Source organism: Tamandua tetradactyla, chromosome 5, assembly GCF_023851605.1.
Source record: "Tamandua tetradactyla isolate mTamTet1 chromosome 5, mTamTet1.pri, whole genome shotgun sequence".
In the NCBI taxonomy this organism is placed as follows: Eukaryota; Metazoa; Chordata; class Mammalia; order Pilosa; family Myrmecophagidae; genus Tamandua; species Tamandua tetradactyla.
Genome location: NC_135331.1, coordinates 179,759,923 through 179,774,982, shown reverse-complemented (window position 1 = coordinate 179,774,982; position 15,060 = coordinate 179,759,923). Strand labels below are relative to the sequence as shown.

At 36.9% G+C, this 15,060-nt stretch overlaps 1 protein-coding gene across 8 annotated transcripts in view; it reads left to right on the top strand.

Annotated features, from left to right (window-relative positions):
• The window catches only part of FAM184A (family with sequence similarity 184 member A), a 151,726-nt gene extending 137,196 nt beyond the window's left edge, over positions 1 to 14,530 (top strand). For 2 of the 8 annotated variants that reach the window (XM_077162770.1, XM_077162769.1), the window contains 2 exons: positions 483 to 685; positions 2,269 to 2,640. In XM_077162770.1, coding sequence (XP_077018885.1) covers positions 483 to 685; positions 2,269 to 2,350 — 285 coding nt within the window. In that variant the 3' untranslated portion in view covers positions 2,351 to 2,640. Of the gene's footprint in view, positions 1 to 482; positions 686 to 1,578; positions 1,674 to 2,083; positions 2,641 to 12,050; positions 12,192 to 13,113 lie in introns of those variants that run through there. The other 6 variants (XR_013176391.1, XR_013176394.1, XR_013176393.1 and 3 more) reach the window with 6 other exon arrangements.
• Positions 14,531 to 15,060: the final 530 nt, after the last annotated feature.

Genomic DNA, 15,060 nt, shown 5'->3' with positions numbered 1-15,060 from the left:
AAAGCAGATTGCCAAGCATTTTCACATTCCTTTTTTTTTTTCCAGGCAAGAACTGCCTCCCTTTGACAGATGGCTCAAGTTCACAAACTTCTTTTAAAATTATATTTTTTAGCCCTTCTCCTAATTTTAGTCTAAGTCCATTTAACCTCATGGTATCTGCAAGATCTACTCTTTCCCTCTCTTTTCTTCCTAATAGTCTATACCCCTTGTCATTCTCTACGGGCCCTTCTCCCACAGCTCTGACCATTTCTTCCTCATCCCTCCCCTCCTGGCAGCATGCCTGGCTCTGAGGATGCCATGTAGATAAAGAACCTCCAAGGATCCCCAGACCACACTTTGGGTAACACTGGCTAATTTTGACAGCCCGATTTAATGTAAAACTTCCAATGTTCTCCCATGCCAAATGGAGATCTTCTACTATTCCTGTTTTGTCATTTGTCCTTATGCAGGGACTGTCCTCACATGTATTATTTTTAATGCAGCAAAAGAAGAAGAATGATAAATCACCAACAAACAGGTTTGTGAGTGTTCCCAATCTAAGTGCTCTGGAATCTGGTGGAGTGGGCAATGGACATCCCAGCCGCCTGGACCCCATTCCTAATTCTCCAGTCCACGACATTGAGTTCAGCAGCAGCAAACCACTTCCACAGCCAGTGCCACCCAAAGAGCCCAAGACATTTTTGAGGTGAGCCCCGTCTCACCAATGAGTTTTTTTTCCTTTTGTTTTTGAACTTGAGAAATTTACTTTCTTATTTTGCAGAAACCCACTACTGTAAGAATAGCCTAGGAAAAGAAATATTACTATGAAATATTTTGAAAATATATTGATCACCTCTCTAAATAACTCCTTTTTTGACTCTCTTGAAAAGATTTTTTCTAATTGTTAACAATTTTCTAAATGCTTGAAGAGGTGCTAATGTAATTCATATAGTTAGAATTTTAATATTTATGAACAGTTGCTTTGTTTTTATTATTGTCACCAAGTTTTCATTCATAATTCATTCTATCACCAAAATTTAAAATAATTTTTTATTTGTTAAGTGGTTTTTATTTGTTTCTGCTTCTTATGTCATATATTTCTATTTTCTCCCTTTCTTGCTTACCAGGCTTATTTATAAGTATATGTACTTATTGGCAAAATAAAAAATATGTAAATTCTAAAAAGTTAATAATATACTTAAGCAAAAAAATGAATTTAGAAAAATAATAAATTATTTTTTAAATTGACATTCCAATTTTAAGTTACCTCAGATTTTTTAATTAAATGTATTAAGTATATTCTGAAAGAAATCCATTTCTTTAGCCATTAGATAGGTAAAGTCAGAAAGCAATGTCATTTTAGGCTTACTAATTTCTTTTTTTCACCCACTCTTACTCAATCTTAGCAGTTTCATTACTAATAAATAGTTTTGCAGGTAGACAATCTGTTTTTAAGCCAACTGTTAATGACTAATTATTTCAAAAATAATTAGTGAAAAAAAATTAACGGGAATGAAAAATAGTCAAATGCACCTTTAAACGTGTCTTCTGCTAAATCTGTCGTGTTGCTTGTGTCCCCTTGTGCATGGGTGTGCCCAGGTGTCAGTGAGGTGCATGTGCATGAGCTCGAGGAACGTGGCTCCTGGACTTGCCATTACACATTGTTGCGTGCCTTGTAATTTCCCCCAAAGACGGTAGGGATTCTTTTGTTTTCTCAAATATAACCCAAAGAATCTTTAGTTATAGTTAAGATAAGTATGAATTATATAACTTTGAAGATGGAAGGAAAAACTGGATATTTAATACTCTCTTCTCCCTAGAGTATTTGTTATGGAATTATGAAATGAAAGTGCAATATAAATAAACATAGAGTAAAATTCCTAAGCCTTGATTTAGCTAGCTTAGTTATAATTAAGAACCAAATGCTCATGTCAGATTCTGAAAATTCAATTAACTAAGAGGGAAAGGGGATCAAAGAGAGGAATGTTCTTTTATCTCTCTTATTTCCCACAATTCCTCCTCAATTTTTCAATTCAAAGACAATGACATGATTTGCCTCAAAAATTTTTTTTCTTTGGTGACTATTGTGACATGACTCCCCCAGGGCACTTGGATCACTCATGGCTCATGGAGAACTGATTCCAGTGTAGCAGGAACAGCACATCTTAAACACAGCCTAGAACCCGGGAGCCAGCAGTGGTGGTCAGCACTGAGGTTTTACATGTTTTTCCCTTCACTTTGCACAACAGCTTAACGCTGGGTTACATGTCTCTCTCTTTATGAATCCAGTCCTCCTCAGAGTGACGCTTCCCCGGTGGCTTCTCCCGATCCCCAGCGCCAGGAGTGGTTTGCCCGGTACTTCACGTTCTGAGAGCCTGGTGGTGGCACAGCTGGGTGCCCTGTTCCTAAGAGCATGACCTTAACACATCCTCCTGTGAGCAGGCTTTCCTCTGTGACACTGTGAATGAGAAAGTTTTTGTCTCGCCAACTTGAAAATGCAGTGTATTTCCTGTGATATTTGTTGGAATCATTCTATAAGGTACTATATTATGTGTGTAATTATAAGTTATTTTTATTTGAATGGAAGAGTCTTTAACCTTTGTAATTACTGCATAATAAATTTTTGCTAGAACAAACAATAGTGCTTTTCGTTTTTCTAGAAAGTTTGTTTTAATTTTTAAGTATTTTCTTAAGTTTCAGGTAAGACTTGCCAGAAAAAAACTTTTACTATATAATCATATAATATCAAATTATTTTGCATCAATAATTCTAACAAAATCAAGATTGGAAAATATGTTATAATCTGTTAGCTTCTTCCATTACACATAAAACTTTAAACTGTTTTCTCTAAATTGACAAGACTAGAATGAAAGCACTTGTGTAAATTGTATACATTCAAGTATATAAAATACTTCTGACTTATAGTTTTAAAAAATAGTTCTTCTGATAATTGAGGACCTAGATCTTCTAGTACATTTAGTAACAATTATTAAAATTATGTTTATGGCCAAAAGTAATTGGATAAAGAGATAGCCCAGTTGTATTTTAACTGGTCATAAAAGCCAGTTTGTTAGTTTTCTAGGTAGGGAATTTAATATTGATAATGAACATGAACTCAACTAACTACTATCACGTGTTCATGAAAATCTTTTATTCCTTCAAATCTAGTCCATCTTGGCAGGTTACTTCTATATTGTATTCTATGACCTAGAAGAACACATTCATTCCTAAGAATCCCAAATTCAGTTAATTCAGTATCATATAAACTTTAGAACATTCTGGTGAACTAAATAAATATAAATGCATGATCTGTGAATGATTATAATAATGTTAAAGGCCATCTTTTTAAATAGTATTATGAGTCAAGTGCTGTGCTAAGGGCAGCAGAATAAGGATTCCTTCACTTAGTCCTCACACGGTCCTCAAGGGATAAACCACAGTTGGCAACATGTTCTCTATTAAAAACAGTTTCTACTTCATCAAGAAAGTAAAAAGACAGCTTACACAATGGGAGACAATATTTGGAAATGATATATCAGATAAAGAGAATATATAAAGATCAGATTATATAAACAGATGATTCAACTCAACAACAGAAAGACAACCCAGTTACAAAATGGGCAACAGGTATCAGCAGACACTTCTCAGAAGAGGAAATACGAATGGCCAAAAGGTACATGAAAAGATGCTCAGCTTTACCAGCTATTAGGGAAATGCAAATCAAAACCACAATGAGATATCATCTCACATCCACCAGAATGGCCATTATCAACAAAACAGAAAATGCAAGTGCTGGAGAGGATGTGGAGAAAGAGGCACACTTATCCACTGTTGGTGGGAATGTCAAATGATACAACTGCTGTGGAAGACAGTGTGGGGGTTCCTCAGGAAGCTAAGTATAGAATTGTCATATGATCCGGCAATACCATTGCTAAGAATCTACTCAGAGGAAATGAGGGCAAGAACACAAATGGACATTTGCACACCAATGTTTATAGCAGCATTATTTACAATTGCCAAGAGATGGAAACAGCCAAAATGTCCATTAAAAGATGAGTGGCTAAGCAAGCTGTGGTATATACATACGATGGAATATTATGCAGCTGTAAGACAGAATAAAGTCATGAAGCATGTAACAACATGGATGGACCTTAAGGACATTATGCTGAGTGAGATTAGCCAGAAACAAAAGGACAAATACTGTATGGTCTCACTGATGTGAACTGACATTAGTGAATGACCTTGGAGAATTTCAGTTGGTAACAGAGACCATCAGAAGATAGAAATAGAGCAGATATTGGGTAATTGGAGCTAAACGGCTACAGATTGTACAACAGGACTGATTGTAAAAGTTAAGAAATGAATAGCACAATACTACCTAACTATAATACAATAAGAACACTGAATGAAGCTGAATGTGAGAATGATAATGGGAGGAGGCCTGGGGGCACAAATGAAATCAGGAGGAAAGATAGACAATAAAGACTGAGATGGTATAATCTAAAAAAAAAAAAAAGCAGTTTCTATACAATGCTTGCTTTGAATTTTTTTTTTAATTTCCTTCAACTAAGAGGTAGGATTTTCCAAGAAAAATGGTTAGTTAATGCTTATTTCAGTAAATCTTGTTATAAACACATAAGCTTGCCCCTAGTTTATACATACCTCATAATTTAGTCATTTATTTAGCAAAGATTTGTTGAATAGTTCTCATGCAGGTGACTGTGCTGATACTGGGCATACATAGATGATGAACTCCTGTCCTCAAGGAGATAAGAGTTTATTTGCTAAATAGTCAAGAACCAAAAAAGAAAAAAAAGAATATGAAGTTGGCTACAAAGAAGATTTATGGAGGGTACAATGGGAGCAGAGAAGAGGGAGTGATTTACTCTACCCAAGTCATGGCAGGGAAAACTTGACATGAAAAAGTGGTATCCAAGCATATATTGAAATATGAATAGGAATTAGCCAAACAGATGGGCAACAGCTAATTCAGGAACAAGCTAAAACAAGAGTCAGGAAAGAGCAGACCAGCTGCATCCAGAGAACTGCTTGCAGTCCTGTAGGACCAGAGTGTGAGGTGCATACCAGGCTAGAGAAGATGGCCGAGTAGAAAGAGGAGCCTTTGACAACAACTTGGGTGAAGAAACTAAGCGAATTTACCACCCGTACCCCCCCCCACACACACACACATTCACACAGTCTGTAAGACCTAAAGCCTGTGCCCCTCCCATTATGCCAGGAAGCATCTCTAATGCTTAGTGGTGAATAAGACTTGATCATCTAGAATTTTAATCAGGTAATATTATGATTAGATTTCAAATAGGAAAATCTCCTAACTGGCAGCAGCATGGAGAGTGGTTCAGAAGAACTAGGAACCTGACTGACAGATCAGCTAGAGACCTACAGAACTGGTTCAGGTGAGGAATGATTCGGAGAATTATTCATTAAATGGGAATGAAAATGAGGGGACAGATGAAGAGTATAAAGATATGGAATTGGTGGGAGCTGGTGACCTCTTCAGAAAGAAGTCTGAGTTGGACGTATTTTGGAATCATGGGATATATGAGATCAGTCAAGCCAGGGGCGTGATGAGAACAACAGGGAATGGGGTTTGGGGAAGAACAGTGGGAACACCAACACTTGAGTGTTGTTCAGAGGTGTGAAGGAGAATGAGAAGCAGAGATATAGACAAAAAAAGGCATGACATTCCGGAAGAAGAAAGTTTCAAAGAGAGAGCAGCCAACAGTGCCAAATGCTGCAGAGATCAGGAAAGGGAAGAAATGGCAAGTGGTCGTTGGCTTTGACAACTAGATGAGGATCATAGCAAGGGTAGGCTGAGATCGAGGGTAATGGCGGCAGCAAAAACCAGATTCCAGGGAAGTCATGTGAAAGTTGAGGACATGGAGACAGAACTGAAAACTTCCCTCTATGAAGAAACTTGGCTATACAGGAAGGGGACAGAAAAGACATGAATGCAGGGTCAAGGCAGGTTTTCTTTATGTTTTTAGAATAGTTCGTGTTTCTATGCTAGAGAGAGAGTTTGAAAGGACAGAAGGGTCAAGCAAAAATGTTATAACAACTTTCACCTACCACTGGGTTATATGTAATAACATTGAAGGAACAGTCAAAAGGTCATTTATTAATGGTTAACATTTGTGATTGGAAGGAAAAATAAGGTTTTCAGCAAGACATTAATTTTGATATGATACTAAAAACAATGTGGAATCAACATTAGGATCAGAAGAGGCTTTAACGACCATCTCTTCTTAATCTTACACACTGCTCGAATAACCTCCATGACTTCCCTGACTGAACTTTCCTATCTCCAGTGAGTGGAAGCTCCCTACCCCTGAGCCTTCCAGCACCAGCTGTGCCACCCACGACAAGTCCTGGGCTGTGTAATGAAAAGATCCCTTGGCCTCACAAACCCTGCAAAGATAATAGATATTTGGGAAAGGTACTAATGACTATAGATGTCTTGGGAAGTGGAAGGGCACATACTAGAGAAGTCTTAAGAGGATTGCCAGGCAGTGCAGGAGGTTGGAGGTCATAGATGTATTTGAAGCCCGTCAGCATGACTGTTCTTTGGCCGACTTCAGCCTCCTGGATGCAGGTTTATGGCAGTGGATAGTTGGATTTAACCAGGATTGGGATTTTGCCCAAGAACAACAGAAGGCAGCAGGTCAGAAGAGCAAGGGTGTATGCAGAGGAGTGATGATAATAAAAATTCCATTTATAATTAAGATCTTTATTAATTTTACACTAGGATTTTATAAATAAAACTATATGTGGACCAATACTATATTATTGCTTACCTTCTAGTCGGCCAAACTAGCTTACATATAGGTCAAGATGTTTAATTCTTAACTCATTCTGTCATTTCCTTCATACCCAATCATATGTAGGTATAATTAAAACTCTTTGTGGTTGTTGTTTACATCATATCTTAAAATATTTACCCAAGACCTTGCAGCAGCATCAAACAGTAAGTTTCTAACTCCTGGCTCTTTTCCAAACACTAGATTTTAAATCTGGGGTGGAGAGATATCCTGAGGAAAAAACTTTAAAGAATATTTTCTTTGCATGTCCTAAAGCTAAAGCAAAGAAGGACTTCTTGAACAGCAGAACCATCATTTGTTTGTTCTGCTGCATTTTTCATCATGTAGATGAAACATGATAAAACATTCCATTTCCTACATGGATTTAGGGGTGGAGAAAAGTTTATAACAGAACATGGTTGGAAAATTCTTTCTTCATGTTCACAGGATCTATATACAAATTTTGCAAAAAAACAATACAAATAATAAAAAAGACAAAAAAAAAACTAACAGCAAAAAAAAAATGAAGAACAGTACAAATTAGATCCTTGAAAATATATCACAAACAGGTTTACTAGTTAAGTTTTCAGATTCCAAAAGATGTATTCATAAAATGTATGAAAATATTTTGAAGGCTATATCTTGCTTGGGGCCCAGCTAAAAATCATCCATAAAAGTTAATATTAATTTATTTTCATATATGAAATGGAGAACTTACTCTGTCTTTCTACAAACAGTGAGAGTTTTACTTCTTCCTTTCCAATTTTGATGCCTTGTATTTCTTTTTCTTGTCTAATTGCTCTGGCTAGAACTTCCAACACAATGTTGAATAATAATGATGATAGTGGACATCCTTCTCTTGTTCCTGATCTTTGGGGGAAAGTTTTCAGTTTTTCCCCATTGAGGATGATGTTAGCTGTGGGTTTTTCATATATTCCTTTTATTGTGTTGAGGAAGTTCCTTTCTATTCCTATCCTTTGAAGTATTTTCAACAAGAAAGGATGTTGAATTTTGTCAAATGCCTTTTCTGCATCAATCAAGATGATCGTGTGGTTTTTCTGCTTTGATTTGTTGATATGGTGTATTACATTAATTGATTTTCGTATGTTGAACCATCCTTGCATACCTGGGATGACTCCTACTTGGTCATGGTGTATAATTTTTTTACTGTGCTGCTGGATTCGATTTGCTAGAATTTTGTTGAGGATTTTTGCATGTATATTCATTAGAGAGATTGGTCTGTAGTTCTTGTAATATCTTTGTCTGGTTTTAGTATGAGAGTGATATTGGCTTCGTAGAATGAGTTAGGTAGCTTTCCCTTCTCTTCAATTTTTTTGAAGATTTTGAGCAGGATTGGTACTAATTCTTTCTTGAATGTTTGGTAGAATTTACATGTGAAGCCTGGACTTCAAGCCAGTCCAAGCCTGGTCCTGGACTTTTCTTTTTGGGGAGCTTCTTAATGACTGAGTCAATTTCTTTACTTATGACTGGTTTGTTGAGGTTGTCTATTTCTTCTCAAGTCAGTCAGTGTTGGTTGTTCATGCCTTTCTAGGAAGTTGTCCATTTCATCTACATTGTCTAGTTTATTAGCATAAGGTTGTTCATAGTATCCTCTCATTACTTCCCTTATTTCTGTGGGGTCAGTGGTTATGTCTCCTCATCCATTTCTGATTTTACTTATTTGCATCCTCTCTCTTCTTTTTGTCAGCCTCACTAAGAATCCATCAATCTTACTGATTTTCTCGCAGAACCAACTTCTGGTTTTGTTGATTTTCTCGATTGTTTTCATGTTCTCAGTTTCATTTATTTCTGCTCTAATCTTCATTATTTCTTTCATTTTGCTTGCTTTGGGGTTAATTTGCTGTTCTTTCTCTAGTTTTCCCAAAGGAACAGTTAATTCCTTGATTTTTCTCTTTCTTCTTTTTTGATATAGGCATTTAGGGCAATAAATTTCCCTCTTAACACTACCTTTGCTGCATCCCATAAGTTTTGATATGTTGTCTTTTCATTTTCATTTGCCTCAAGATATTTACTGATTTCTCTTGTAATTTCTTCCTTGACCCACTGGTTGTTTAAGAGTGTGTTGTTGAGCCTCCAAATATAAAACATTGTAGGGTGTAATGTTCTATTAAGGTCTATCAGTAGTAGATGAAATGTAGATGAAATGAACAACTTCCTAGAAAGGCATGAACAACCAACATTGACTTGAGAAGAAATAGACAACCTCAACAATATTAAGGTCTGTTAAGTCTAGCTCATTTATTGTATTATTCAAATTCTCTGTTTCTTTATTGATCCTCTGTCTAGATGTTCTGTCCATTGATGAGAGTGGGGAATTGAAGTCTCCAACTATTATGGTAATATGTCTATTTATCTTTTCATTGTTTTCCTCATGTATTTTGGAGCACTCTGGCTCAGTGCATAAATATTTATAATGTTATGTCTTCTTGTTGAATTGTTCCTTTTATTAATACATAGTGTCCTTCTTTGTCTCTTTTAACTGTTTTACATTTGAAGTCTAATTTGTTGGATATTAGTATAGCTCCTCCTGCTTTTTTCTGATTGTTATTTGCCTAAAATATCTTTTTCCAACCTTTCACTTTCAACCTATGTTTATCCTTAGGTCTAAGATGCATTTCCTGTAGATAGCATATAGATGGGTCTATTTTTTAACCATTTAACCATTTTGCCAGTCTATGTCTTTTGTTTGGGGAGTTTATCCATTAACATTTAGTGTTATTACTATACAGGCAGTACTTTCTTCTACTGTTTTGCCTTTTGGATTTTATATGTCATATCTAATTTTTCTTCTTTTTACCTTTACTGATAGTCTTCATTTTTATACTCTTCTCCACACCTCTCTCTCCTGTCTTTTCTTATCTGTCTCTAGTGCTCCCTTTAGTATTTTTTGCAGAGCTGGTCTCTTGGACACAAATCTCTCAGTGAATTTTTGTCTGCAAATGTTTTAATTTCCCCCTCATTTTTGAACGACAATTTTGCTGGATATAGAATTCTTGGTTGGCAGTTTTTCTCTTTTAGTGTCTTAAATATATTATCCCACTGTCTTCTCACCTCCATGGTTTCTGCTGAGAAATCTATGCATAGTCTTATTGGGCTTCCTTTGTATGTGGTGGATTGTTTTTCTCTTGCTGCTTTCAGGATTCTCTCTTTCTCTTTCACATCTGACATTCTGATTAGTGTCTTGGAGTATGTCTATTTGGATCTATTGTATTTGGGGTATGCTGCACTTCTTGGATCTGTAATTTTAAGTCTTTCATAAGAGTTGGGAAATTTTCAGTGTTAATTTCCTCCGTTAGTTTTTCTCCTCCTTTTCCCTTCTCTTCTCCTTCTGGGACACCCACAACACGTATATTTGTGCGCTTCATGTTGTCATTCAATTCCCTGAGTCCCTGCTCATATTTTCCCATTCTTTTGCCTACATTTTCTTTTGCTTGTTGAATTGCAGATGTTTTTTCCTCCCATTCACTAATCCCATCTTCTGCGTTTTGAAATCTGACATTGTAGGTTTCCATTGTTTTTTTCATCTCTTCTACTGTGCCTTTCATTCCCATAAGTTCTGTGATTTGTTTTTCCAGACTTTCAATTTCTTGTTTTTGTTCATTCCTTGCCTTCTTTATATCCTCCCTCAATTCATTGATTTGATTTTTGATGAGGTTTTCCATGTCTGTCCAAATTGTTGGTTTATTCCTTTGAATGGGCCATTTCTTCAATTTTCCTAGTATGATTTGTTATTTTTTGCTAGCATCTAGGCATTTAGTTACCTTAATTAGTTTATTCTGAGATTGTTTTTACTTTTTTTATCCCTAGGATTTTCTTGCTGGATGACTTTGTTATCTGTCTGTTCTTTGACATTCAGTTCAGCTTATTCTCATCCTCTAGCTTAGGTTTTGTTTAACAGATCAGTTCTTGTTTTTTGTTTCTTGCCCTGCCTGTATGATGCCTTACCCACCAGCCCTTTGTAGGGTCTGCTTAGGTATTACAGACCCCAGTCAGATTTTCCCAGACCAAACTGGTCTCCTCTTAGGAGGAAAGAGTCACCTGTGTCAGTTTTCCTTGAGGGTGAGACCCAGCAGGTTAAAAGACTTTCCTATAAAGTCTCTGGACTTTGCATTTTTCCTATCCTTCCCAGTATGTGGTGCTTTTCTGCCTTTAGGTCCCACCAGCATAAGGTGATGTGGTACCTTTAACTTCAGTGGACTCTCCCTGCTGGGGGTGTGGTGGAGACAGAGGAGAGGTTGTAGACTGACTTTAATTGCTTCACTTTTCCAGACCCTGGGATCTGAATTCCTTGAGGGAGGGATTCCACCTGAGCTGGACCCCAGCCCTCTCCTGGGGAAGGCACAGGCTCCAGACAAGCTCTCAAACAACCTCAATTCTGCGTATGCCTGGGGCAGTGGAGCCCGAGAAGCCTTACAGCTGTATCCAAAGATACAGCATTTTTGTATTTTTTAAAAAGATTTTTCCTTTTTTGATATTATAAATGTTACATTTTCTCTCACATGACCTCATTACGATATTAATTTTGGTTTGAAGATTATCACATGTTGACCACCTTTGGAATATGTTATCACCAATGTAGCTACATTTAATTTTTTTTCCCGATGGGCAGGCACTGGGAAATGAACCCAGGTCTCCAGCATGGCAGGTGAGAACTCTGCCTGCTGAGCCACTGTGGCCCGCCCTACATTTAATTTTAACAATGTAATTTTAATTTACTATTTTTTGAAGTCATGTATCTGGTAGAGTAAAAATACATTCATATTCCATACGAATTAAATTATGCCAGATTGTTTAACTTGACTTTACTCTGGAGTTTAAAATTTTAATACAGGTAAATATTACGAACGAAAAAATTATTATTTTCTCTTCCACTAAAATTATGTTAAATGATTCCATAGTTTTATAAATTAACCACACTGATATAATATGCTTGATACAATATAAGCAAACATGGATTTCAGAGATGACAGTGCCAACCCAATTAGATTCGTCTTTATAGACTTGTATTAAAACTTGCTTAAAATGTTGTCACAAAAACCCAAAATAAGTGATGTGTTTTACCTTCTTTCCGAACTCTTGTTGCCCTAAAAAAAAAGACAAAAGAATTCAAAATTTTTTGAATAAATACAGTATTTAGATTTTAATATGTTTCTATATTTTCAAATTATATAATGTTAAATCTTTTCTGTTTGAATCATTCCTTTTGCTTTTTTCTGCATTCCATTTCCAAAGTGAATGTCTTGGTATGTGGGTACCTCAGCGTGAATAGAAGATACTTGGAATTTGCAGTGCCAGAGATGGAGAAGAGAGACCAGGATTACCTCAGATGCTGGGCATGTCAAGTAGTCAGGGTTCTCTGAAGAAACAGAACCAGTAGGACATTTTATATATATACATATGTGCATGGGGTGGGGAGTGTAATGTATTTCTATCAAATAATTGGTACACTTGATGGCTGGAAACACAGACAGGAGCTGATGCTGCAATCTTGAGACAGAATTTCCTCCTCAGGGAAATTTGTTTTGCTCTTAAGTCTTTTCAAATGATTACATGAGGCCCACTCACATTATTGAGAATGATCTCCTTTAAAGTCAACTGGCTGGAAATGTTAAACACATGTACAAAATACCTTCACAGCAACACCTAGATTCGTTTTTAACTGGGTGCTATGGCCCAGCAAACGACGCAAAAAACTAGTCATTGTACTGGGAGAATGTCACATACAGACCAACTTATGGTTTCCACCTTTAGTATTAGCCAGCTTTTATCTTCATCTCCAAGGTCTTCAGGCTTGTGCCTGAAATATCTTTCAGTCACTACCCAGTGTCACCTCTGCTGTAGAAGCTTTTTCCATACCCTCCTGCTGAAATAAACATCCCTTCCTGGGTGCATCCACAGCACTTACATTGCACTTATTCATTCATGCAACAAATATTTATTGAATGCCTGCTATATGCCAGGCATTATGTAAGGTGTTTGGGATAAAAACATCATTACAGACAAATATCCCTGTTTTCATGGAGCTTATATTAGAGGCAGGAGAAACAGACAATAAACATAAGAAGTAAATTATGTTGAAAGTCACAAAGTGATAAGTACCATGGGAAAAAGAAAGAGTGGCAGATATGGTAGGTTGAATTGTATACCCCAGGGGAAAAAAAAAAGAAAGAAAGAAAACCTGTTCTTAATCTGTCCCAGGGGGTATGGGCCCATTGTGAATAGGACCTTTTGAAGATATTATTTCTAGTTAAGGTTTGGCCCACCTAAATGAGATTGGGCTTTAATCCTATTACAGGAAGCTTTATGAACAGAAAGCCATGTGGAGGAGAAGCAGGAAGTCAATGGAACCCAGAAGAGAAGGGAAAGGACATCATCAGGTGATGAGAAAGCCAAGGAAGCCAAGCACTGCCAGCCAGCCAGCACTCTACCGACTCTGGGAGGGAGACAGCCGTCTAGCCTCAGCTACCCACTGTGTGGTGTCTGTCATAGCAGGTGGGAAACTGAGAAGTAGGGTCAGTGAGATCAGGAGTGCAGGAAGTGGGGCAACATGGGCATGATGCAGCATTAAATAGAATGGTCAGAGGTAGCCTCCTGGAGATAGACTTGTCTTGAAGTCAATTACCATGTAATTTACCCTATGGCTTTCCCTTCTAGGAAGAGGCCCACCACCTAGAGGTGATTGGATGAATCAAATGAAAAGTTTGTATCTTTCTTTTTTTTTCTACATGGGCAGGCACCGGGAATCAAACCCGGGTCCTCTGGCCTGCTGAGCCACTGTGGCCAGCCCAGTTTGTATCTTTAAACTGATGCCATGTGTATGTCTGTATCTATCTGTGTACATGTGTGTGCATGTGTTGTACATACATAAATTCTTTTAAATTCTAAATTAATTGACATTTTATACTTAATTTATGTAAAATGTGTGTATTTGCAAATATATTCTGCTTCATTAAAAAAATTAAGAAGTGACTACAAAGAACAAATTACAATAAAAATATATATTCTTCTGTTGGAGCCACTAATTGAATACTACTGGAAAATCAGGACTCAATAAAAGGAAAATAAAAACACAGCATTGAAGGTATTTTAGTTTCCCAACTGTGAAAAACAAATACTATACATCACTGGGTTGGTTTAACAGCAGGAATTCATTGGCTCAAGGTTTCAGAAGCTAGAATGCTTGCTTTCTCCTAGGAAGTATCTTCTGTCAGTATCTTCTAGCAGGCTGGCAATCTTTCGGGTTCCTTCGCTTTTCCACCCACATGGCAATGTACATGGAGGCATCTTCTCCTTTCTCTTCCTTCCTTCTTCTGGGTTCTGCTGACTTCCAGCTTATGGCTCCTCCCCCAGACTTCTCTTACCATCTCCTATTTCCTTTGCTTATGAGGACTTTAGCCGTATTGGGTTAAGACCCTCCCTCATTCAGTTTGGACACACCCTAACTAACAACATCTCAAAGGGCCTATTTACAATGGACTCATGTCCACAGGACCAGGTTGGGACCTGACCATGCCTTTTGTGGGGGACACGATCCAATCACCAACAGAAGGTCAACACAACCAGGCTTATACTTCAATGTTTGCCCAGTGCATCTTTGGGCTAGAATGAAAATATGTATTATGTGATAGTTATTATCAGAAAAGAGGATGAATTCTTGGGGTAAAAAAAAAAAAGGATTTTCTAGACTTAAATTGTAAAAAGAATTCCTCAATAAAACTTTATTATAGAAGATATTTGAATAAACAGAGAATGGTAGTCTTTATTTTTACAATGAAAGCTGAGGTGAATTTCATAAAGCTGTCTTTTTGATAAAAGGGTTTGTTATGGCATGTAAGGGTAACTCAATGAAAGAAATTCTGCAAAAAGTGCCAGACTAATGTGATCTAACTATGAAGCTATCTAATGGTCTGATTTGATCCAAGGATATAATTGATGATAATTGGAGGAATGAAAACTGTTCTGAGCCAACCTTCCTTTAATATCACTCCCCTCAGCTTAGGCTTTGGACTTGCAGTAAAAGGTGGTGTTTTGACAAGTTACTAATGATAATTCCTGGAATGCTGCTATTTTATATACCTGATGATATAACCATATGCTTTAGAAATAGTAGAACTGGCAATAAATTATGAAATCCAAGATAACCTATGTTAATCTCCTCTGACCATTTCATTTCAAGCAAGATGAAAAATTTTCTGAGAGAGCTGCTTTTAACAGAATCTATTTTTTTTTAACTCACCCTACT